This window comes from Meleagris gallopavo, chromosome 1 (genome assembly GCF_905368555.1).
Source record: "Meleagris gallopavo chromosome 1, MGAL_WU_HG_1.1, whole genome shotgun sequence".
Lineage (NCBI taxonomy): Eukaryota > Metazoa > Chordata > Aves > Galliformes > Phasianidae > Meleagris > Meleagris gallopavo.
Genome location: NC_139404.1, coordinates 175173048 through 175183336, shown reverse-complemented (window position 1 = coordinate 175183336; position 10289 = coordinate 175173048). Strand labels below are relative to the sequence as shown.

The window sequence follows — 10289 nt, the reverse complement described above, 5'->3', positions numbered from 1 at the left end:
AGAGGGACAGCTGCCAAAAGCCCTTCCTAAAACCTGAGATGTCCTGAAGATTAATTACGAACACCTTCTGTAACCATTTTAATAGAGCTACATGATACTATTTATTAATGTATAAACTCAGTCACATGTGACAGAAAGGAAAAAATGAATGAAAAATGGAACCTTCAAAATAAGTCTGGTGCTTCCAGGTGCTTTGAATTTAAAGGATGCCTTTAAATTTGCATTCTGGCAGTCTATGTTCTGGAGCAAGAAAAGCCATGAGCAGGGTGGTCCATCCTTTCAGTCACAAGGGATGCCAGATGGCGAACTTCAGCCATCTGCAAGGTGCCCCATAGGCTACAGGCTTACAGGCAACTGCATGGCAGCAGAAATCCCACTAACATTCCCCTGACTTTGAAACTACAAACCAGCAAAGCACCAAACAGATCTTTATCAGCATTTTGCTTCTGCTTTAAGCATTTTGGTTTTAACAGATTTTTTGGATATTTCCTGCAAATAACAAGCTGCAGTGATTTCCTACAGCTCCAGAGCTGCTCTTCAGGAGCCGTCTGGGGAAGAGCAGCCACAGAAACGTGAAAGACAAACAAATCTCAGCCGGGGCAGATCAGAAGGGCCGCTGTTGTCCTGCCAGGCTGATTTATACAGCCTTATCTTTTATCTCCTCCCCTCCCCCCCAGCACACCAGCAGTGCTCCCACGGTGCTTCTCACCGGGAAACCCGTGAGTTCACTTTCTGCAGTTGCTCATTTTAGGCTCTCAAGTTGTCTTCTCATTTTAATGTAATATTCCTCTTTTGGCAAACAGCGAATATGCCAGGGTAAAGCACTCACTTGAACATGTTCCCAACACCATGTAAATAAATCCCTGGCTCTGGGAAAAGAAAATCTCCACTACTTTGCCCAGAAGCACTCTGAAATGCCATATGCACAGAGCCTCCCACTTAACAAGCAGCAAGGAAGCACTTTGGCTCCCACTGCTTTTCCAGCTCTCATCAACCCTTTCATAGCCACGAAGCTGTGAGCAGGACGGCAACCCAGCGAGCGGTCCTTCCAAAAACACTCCATCTATAGCCCCCAGGACCAGGAAAAAGATGACTGCCCACTTGTGGAACTGAGGCTCTGGGGCTTCTGTGAATTAACCTAAACGCTGGCATGTTTCTGAGGAAAACTGTCCAGTTTGGATGGACACGTCTCACGCTGATCAACCAGCACAGTCCTCTGCATGTGTTGCAGTGCTCAGTTGTTCCTGCTGTCAAAAAAGAAAACTTGGGAGTAAATGTGTCTAATCTCACCTATCAGCTCATTAGACTCTTATTCACAAGACCAATGTTCAACCTTTCAAATCTGTTACACGATTTAGGTACTTTAATCACTGGTAATCTGTAATGCATCCTTTCTGAGCCATCAACACTACTGTTACGGTGATCCACGCTCTTCACTTACACCTCACTATCATCCATGGTACTAAGCTCCATTACTTTGATGACATTCGTTTTTAATTTTGCACGCTGATTTATGCTTGACCCACTGGACAAGGTGCTACTCGACATCTTAGAATCAGTATTTTATCAACATGTAGCTTGAGATCTTCCACCTGGCTTTTCACTGCACACAAAGCAGAAATCTTCCTGAACACCTTTTTGTTAGCAACAGTGCTGTAACTTCCATGTTAGACTTTGAGAGTACACTTGGAAGAAACACTCCCTATTGTAGTCTCCCTGCTTCTAACCCAGATGTCATTTTGCTTCTGCATCAACCATTTTTCATGCCTGGTTTCTAACTTACGTTCAACATTTCCTTGCTCTATTTCCATTCCCTTCCCTGCCTTCTTTACTCAGCTGCCATACCAGTTGCATTTACTCCACCAGAAAGCAATTATTAAGTGTTATTTCAGTCTACAGTAGGTGAATCAGAAAAACAATCATATCAAATGTGAAAAAAAAGCACAGTTGACACCTTGGACTATCAAATGTAATCTATGTGTGCTTTTTCCGGTACGTCTTAATTGCATGTTATTATCTCTGAATTGCATAAGGCTGTAATTTTCTCTAAAGAAAGATGTTCACTACTTATTTTCTATAGCAGCTGAAATCCAAATAATAGTATGCTTTCAGATTAAAAGCAAGACATAGAGTTACATGGAATGGCTCTAAAGCCACTTTTAGGCAGCCAGTTCAGCAGCCCCATTGGGAACATAAGGAATGCTGGAAAAGGATTGCAGTGGTTTTTACATTTAAGAAGAGTTACGCTGCTGGTCACAAGAGAGATCTCACGTTACTGAAAGTACACATATTTGCTGAAAAATAAAACTCTCTCCAAAGAAAAAAAAAAGAAAGAAAAAAAAAAAGGAAAAAGCATCAGACATTTGAACAGCTGGAAGCATTTTCAGAAACTACGAAACAGGAGAAAAAAAAAATCATTTAGAATAATATTTCCCTTTCTGTAGTAAGCATCGTAGTGGTGATATAATAGGTTCTCCAGAGGCTTAATGATGTCTACTGTTCAATCCTCAAAGGTTATTTCATAAAACAAAAATCAGTGGCGTCCACACCATTTCTTCACAAAAAACCCTGAAACTGTCATTTGGAGTTACATTTCTTTTTCTACCAGCTCCTATCTATCCTTGCCAAATGTCCCCAAATCCCACAGCTATGAAGCTGTGACAAGCTAAAGTCCACTTCACTCTGGAAAAAGACAAAGTTTTCTTCACTTCTTCGTCTGCGCCGGATTCCAGTATGAGGAAGATGTTGTTTGCTGCCCCTCTGACAAGAGCTTGCAAGGACTGCTATTTACAGGAAGATCTCATGAGATAGCAAATTAAGGAAGCAATAGAGGCCACAGGCATAAACCAGTGACTACTGTGTACATTTTGATAAAGTATGTAAATTCTAGAATCAACATCAATTTCTTTCAAATTAAAACCTACGGGCAATCTCTTAATTTAAAATGTTCTTATTCCACCAATAGTCATGTTCTATTTTCTTTACAGTAATGCTCCAAGGTTCATGTTAGCATTAGGATTTCCTTTTCCTAAGTTCTTTTTGTCTCAGTGAATCTTTTAACACATGCCAACTCCAGATAAACATTATTGGCTGTTTGCTTAGTACAAAAAAAATGCAACTAACACAAAACTCCCTTGGTGACACCCTTTAATTCCCACACTTACACTGAATACAAGACGCTGTTAAGCTTGCATTCACAAGTTATTGTCTCCTCTTGAGAACTACCATCTTTACAACATGTTTTCACTCGTGTCTAAAATTAAATGTATTTATTTATAGGGAAATACCCACTTCATTTGTTACACTCTTTCCTCTTAGGAACCAAGAGCAGCTGCAGAATGCAGTCAGACACAACATAGAGGCTTAGTTGTGGCACATCTGAAAATAGGTCTGCTTGCCTACAGTCAAAACATATCTAAAAATGTCCAAAATCAGACCTAATAGAATGGCAGTGCTAATCACAAAAGATAAACTCCCCTATGGAAAAACAAAGCGAAAAGATGGAAAGAGAATGTAAGTTATCAAAAAATATCTGACAGCACAAATTCTGTTAAAAAACGGGCTCCAAGCAACTAATCAATTCTCATCTGGTCTCTTCCCAATCATTCATTTTTCTTCCCGTTAGGTGTCTGTACTTTTATTTTTACTTGCTTCTCTTCCAGCTAATTGCTCTCATTTCTCAGCCTTGGATCCCTTGCTCCAAGCACATGAACATATATGAAACCTTTTGCAACGACAGACACAGGACCTCAGAAAGACAAGGCTATTTCAAAAGAGGAAAACTTGCACATTCTTTTTAAATGAGCACTGAAGTATCATTTCGGAATTTACTTCAGGAAGAAACCCCTTACTAATAATGTGTCCTTTATTGTTCACTACACAATATACAACGTTGCTAAAGCTGCTCCACCTATCTGGAGCTAACTATAGTGAAAAAACATCTTGTCTCAAATGAGTTTTTTACATCTGAACCCACCCTCCTGTACTTGAAACAGCTTCCTGTCATCCACTTACTGTAAAAGGGAAACTCCATGTGAACAATCATGCAGGGAGCTGAATCATACCTAAGCAGCACACTTTGCAATATTTCCACAATAATTGTTCTCTGCAATGGAATCATCAAAATGCTTGCAAATCCATGTTCACCATTTACCTCATCCAGCAAAGCCTTCCAAGTAACATGGGAAAACTTAAACCACTGCTACAAAACAGGTAAAAGGTCATAGAATCATAGGATCATGGAATTATAGGATGGTTTGGGTTGGAAGGGACCTTGAAGCCCATTCACATCCAACCCTTCTATTGTGGGCTAGGTCCACCAGATCAAGCTACTCAGTGCCCCATCCAACCTGGCTTTGGACACCTTCAGGGGTAGGGCAGCCACAACTTCTTTGGGCAGCCTGTGCCAGCACCTCACCACTCTAAGAATGTTCTCGTAACAGAAATCTAACCTAAACCTCTCCTCTGAATAAAATATCTGTCTCTCCAATTTACAAGCTCCCATTGGGTACTGAAGGCTCCAACGAGGTCTCCCCAGAGCCCTCTCTTCTGTCTGAGCAAGCCCATCTCCCTCAACCTTTCTTCATACAAGGTGCTTCAGCCCTCTAAATGGGAGAAAACTCAGACAACAGTGGCTCTATTCTTGACCCACAATAATTGTTCAGTGGCAGGTCTGCAAAAGTTTGCATGTCCATGCAGGAGCATCTTGGGTCTTTCTCCATCCTGTGCATCTCCCGGTCGTGTCCCACCAGAGTGACCAAGGGCTGCACAACTCAAAGGCACTTCATTTCCCAGCAGAGTTGTCAAATAGCCTATCACAGAATCATAGAATCATAGAATCACTCAGGTTGGAAAAGACCTTAAAGATCATTGAGTCCATCCACAACCTAACCATTCTACCTAACTCTAACAACCCTCTGCTAAATCATGTCCCTGAGCACCACATCCAAACTGTTTTTAAACACAGCCAGGGATGGTGACTCAACCACCTCCCTGGGAGCCTATTCCAGTGCTTCACAACTCTTTCTACAAAGTTCTTCCTGATATCCCAACCTAAACTTACCCTGGCGCAACTTGAGGCCATTTCCCTTCATCCTGTCACCAGTGAGAAGAGACCAGCCCCGCTCTCACTGTAAGCACCTTTCAGGTATTGGAAGAGAGCAATAAGGTCTCCCCTCAGCCTCCTTTTCCCCAGACTGAACAGCCCCAGTTCCTTCAGTCTCTCCTCGCAGGCCATATTCTCCAAGCCCTTCACAAGCCTTGCTGCCCTTCTTCGGACCTGCTCCAGCACCTCCATGTCCTTTCTGTACTGAGGTGCCCAAAACTGAACACAGCACTCGAGGTGAGGCCTCACCAATGCCGAAGAGAAGGGAAGGATTACTCCCCTAGTCCTGCTAAATGAATAATAATTATGAATAATAATAAATAATAATAAAAAAATTCAGTTGGATATTTAAAAACCTATGAATTCAATAACAACACCAGTTCTATTAGACCTTCCTAACTACGTTACTCCTCAGACTGGTGCACCTGATATGATGAATGGTCCATTCTTCCAAACTTTAAGATCTGTTCAACAGCTTTACATAACAAAATACACTATCTTTACTTGCAAATATGGCCATGCATAAACTGACTGGATCATCATAGCATGACTACTTTCCATGTCTACTGTGAAGCACTTATAAGCTTCCTCTTTTACTCCACTGCCTCTTTCTCATGTTGCATGGTATTTCTTTCCTCCTCCTCCTAACATTTTCCTTCACACACCTGTTTAACCACAGCTTTTCTTCTTCCATCTTTTTGTTCCCTCTCTTAGATATTTCCTAGTTTTCAATTGCAATTTTCAACTTTCTTTCCAGTTTCTCTTCTCCACTGCAAACATAATTTGCTTTTCCCCAATTCAGAAGCACCAGAAAGAATAAATGATTTTAAAGAATATCCATTACCACGTAAGAAGGACCCATGCAACCAGTTCTGGGTCATGACATTTGATGGTTATGTGCTAACACTAAACCAGTGTGTGTAATGAAAGATGCCACTCCACCAACCCCGAGGATGAGTTCACTTCCCTCTTACCCATCTGTTGCTACAAGATCAGATTTTCTAATAGTTTGTACTAGAGTATTGTCTCAAATTCTGTGCTTAAGGAATGGAAAGCCATCATCTTCATAAACAAAATCACATCATCCAATAAAACTTTTTATTACTGTTCCACAGACGTGAGTATTCAAACACATACAAGTGTTTACCAAGAAGCAAAACCAGTCACAACAACATTGTAAACACAATTATAAAGATATATGTTATCTCCCATAAAAGAATTCAGTTCAATACTTTCATGAGTCTGTGATAAACGTTTCGAAGTCCTGGTCTAAGTCTGAAACAAGGGCGTCCACAAAATCTTCAACTGAAGGTGACTTCTGAAGCATACCTATAAAAACCAAGACAACAGACTCTTAGCATTATCACTTGATATCACTTTAAAAGCTTTGCCAAAGATCAAGTTATTAAAATTAGCTAGCTTTTATTGTCACAATATGACAGAGAGCTATCTTTTTTTTTGTCAAGAAACAAATACAATTATAATGCATAGGGAGTAGCTGATTGTATCAAGTAGCTTGGTACACGTTACCACAGAACTGACAGGTTTCAAGATTGTGAACATTTTTTTATCGCTATGATCTTCCTTAGGCTGCAAATTATATCTCTCGTAAAGGAATGCAATCAAAACACAATCTAGAAGCAGTCACTTCCAAAAGACTGGAAGAAATCAGAGATCAGGAAGGATCTAAATCCTTATCTGCTGAGTCTCCAGATGACGCAGCCAGAGAAAAACAATATATTTTTTCAGTGTTACACGCCTTAAACATTTAATTTAGTATTTAAAGTACAAACATCTCTGAAATATTACACAAGGCATGAAACATATCCAAGCATGTATTTTCAGTGTGCTGCAGTTTTAGTTTTGGTTGGTTGCTTGGTTTTTTTTTACAGTAGAGGGATTTACCTTTTATCAGGAATATTCATTAGTAGGTATGCTACTTGTATCACATGGCTACAGAATAACAGACAGGGAAATTAGAACAAGAAACAATCACACGCAAATATTTTGTCAGGCAGTTCTATGAGCAGAACTAAAAATCTCACACCTTCCTCCCCAGAATCCGAATTTTCATAAAGCATGAGAATCTCATGTAAATTATTTTCAGATGTTTCTTCATAACAAATACTAAATTAGTGCTGAATCTTTTCACTGCTCTTAATATTTTTGAAATTATACATGAAAATTTACTGCATTACCGTAGCAGGAAAGAAAAACAATATGGCTGCCAAATAATCTAAAATTTAATCTTCGTACTACTTTGAAGTGTTCTGTTCTTTCTGACAACTGCCAATGTAAATATAACCTTGTTCTACCCTTTCTGATCAGTATACCTACTGTACATAGTTTTGTACTCTTTTCACATCCTCTACAATATTTGCTTTCAGTGGAAATTATAATTGCCTGCTGCTAAAAGACCGGAATCTTTTACTGAAGCACAATTATTCAAAACCCACCAGGAAACAGACCGGCGAGATGTAATTTTGAGTGAGCAACTAAAAGAAAGAATTTTCTTGCAGAGACCTCACAGAATCCCCTTTCAATCTGATTTAAGCACGTTGCATGTGTCAACACAAGGTGCCATGGCCCAGGAGATAATAGTGAGCATTCAAAGGAAAACAAATCTCATACTACATATAGATTGACTGAAATGCTGTTACGTGAAGTTTGCATCGAGACATTTTCAAAATGAAGGAGAGCAGAATTAACACTTTGAAGTTCATGGTAAACTTGTAATCTAATGTTAGTAAAATTGCTGTGGAATTTCTTCTAGTTCACAATGGAAACAGAAGCAGATGTGTTCCAACAGCAGCTACTAAGCAACACTTCCCTGAGAGCCCGTTGCAGACGACTCCCAAGTTGCTGATGGGGGTGGCTGGGAGATATCCCTATTTGCTCTGTAACAGCCTTAGAAAAATTCCCTCAGACAAACAGTTTAAACCCTCAGTATTTTCCTGCAGTTTGCTCAGAAGTGCAGCTTGCTCAGAAATGCCTTAAGGATGCAACTCAGATGGCAGCCGACTGGAAGATACACTGTCATGTACTAGAGGAGCTTCATCTTTCAGGGAGATGGAGTCTGGTTCCAACACTATAAATTACTTCGCCTTCTTTTTTTTTGCCTCATTTTATCTCAGGCATTCACATCTGAACAAACTGGCACTATTTCTAGAGAGTGAACAATAAGAAGAACTTCAGAAAGGAAACCCTGCTGGTTATATAAAACATAAAAATGTGAAGTTAGGTGAAATGTTTTCTTTCCTGGAGGTATTTGAGAGACCTGCGGACATGGCACTAAGAGACACTGTTTCAACATGGTTTGGACTTGGTGATCTTTTTCTTAATTCTGTGTACCCTCTAAGTTTTAAGATGCTCTACTAAGGAACTATTTTTTCTATAGCCAGTATGTTATATGCTATCAGGTATCAGCGGGGTGGGATGACTATAGTACTGTCTAGACCACATTTTTTCTTAAAGTATAAAACCAGCCACAATGGATATAATAACCTTCACCTCTGCAAGCTCCAAAATACAAAACCTTCAACTACTGAGTTTATAAAAACCAGCCTGGTTAAATGATATTTAGCTAATTCTTTTGACATTCTAAATTTATTTTGCTGCAGACCACTCTTAAAACACTGATTATTGATATGTCACAGAAGAAGAAAGACAAATAGTACAACACTCAGTTATGAGGTTTGGGAAGAGACCGATGCTGTTATTATCTTTAAGTAGATTTAATGTTCCTCCTGTAGAATAGTGAATCATAAAAAACCATTCCATGCTTGGGTGTTATGAAATGAATAAAAGAAGCACAATTAACTACAATACTCTCAGGTGTATTTTAGTGCAGCTGAATACAGTCTTACCAGATGTATCTCAAAACTTGGTACAAACTACATTTGTTTACTCTCCACATGGTTAATATCAAATACGTAGCAGAATTCAGTTTTTTTCTGGCAACAGTGATGTCAAATGACCTCCTAGCCCACGCTTCCAACTGTTGATAATGCAAACAGATTTCAGATTTCATGCATTAGCAATGCTGTTTTCCCATCACTGACATCAAAAGCAAACACTAGAAAAATTTGCTTTTGAAGGAGAAGGACGAATTGTAACTGAGGTCATCCCTGAAGAACTTCTGTAGTAAAACAAGCCTGCCCTTATGAAATAAACAACTATAGATTTTAGAGTAGACAACTCCAAAAGAAACAGATACTGATGCTATTTTCATGTTTTAACCACTTACACTACCCCGCTATTCTACGAGTTGTCATGTCTTCCTTTAAACCCCATTAAAATATATCAAAGTAGGAACAGTATGTACTCAGCCCTTCAGTCTAATGATTTAGTAAGATGTCCATAAGGTCTGATGGCTGCAGTTTTAAAACACAGGAGTGTGTTTTATCCATTCAGACCAACTCCTATTTCAGCTCAGTCTCTCCCAAGCCTAAGGCAACTGCACGGCTTATCTTCCCTGCTTTGAAGTTGTCTTTCACATTACACCACTGTGGTTAACCACACCCTTTTGAGAGCTGGTTAGCTATAACCTACAATCACTGGAAGTTGGGAGAAGAATAAAGCCTGTGGCAGAATTTGGCCTCTGCCCCTTTGGAACATTAATTATTTTGAGTCCATGTACTTTGAGTTAACATATGTTACCACTCACATCACATTTACAATTTATGCATAGATTTGATACTTTCAAAGGGCCATACAAGCATTATCTGAAGATCTTTACAGCCTCTTCAAATCATAATTATTCCACCAGGTACAGTTAGAGGCATAGAAAAACAAATTTTCAGACTGCATCGGAGCAAACTCATGTTTATTTACAGATTTAGTTGGTCTGATTACTATGCACGAACACAACTGAGAATGACCGTCTACAATACGATGCAGTATTTATCAGTGAAGAATACAACTGCATGTGGGTTTTGCACATGGGCTTCTTTACAAACCTGAAGGGCAACGTGACTGCAGCAAAACTGCAGGAGAAGCACGCTCCAGAAGTCTGTTCCGTGCTCTCAGTTCCAAAATCACCCAGCCCTGTACTTTCCACACTGCAATTCACTTTCTGCCAATGCACCTGGGTTTCTTTCCAGATGAGGAGTGCCAAGGGAGAGGGGGAGGGATGGTGCACACCTGAAGCTTGTTCAAACCTGCGACCAGACCTGGAAGAGACCTG

At 39.8% G+C, this 10289-nt stretch overlaps 1 protein-coding gene across 1 annotated transcript in view; it reads right to left on the bottom strand.

Annotated features, from left to right (window-relative positions):
* Positions 1-6188: 6188 nt before the first annotated feature.
* The window catches only part of MIPEP (mitochondrial intermediate peptidase), a 69491-nt gene continuing 65390 nt past the window's right edge, over positions 6189-10289 (bottom strand). Inside the window, 1 exon segment of the mRNA XM_019612068.2 lies at positions 6189-6433. Coding sequence (XP_019467613.2) covers positions 6339-6433 — 95 coding nt within the window. The 3' untranslated portion in view covers positions 6189-6338.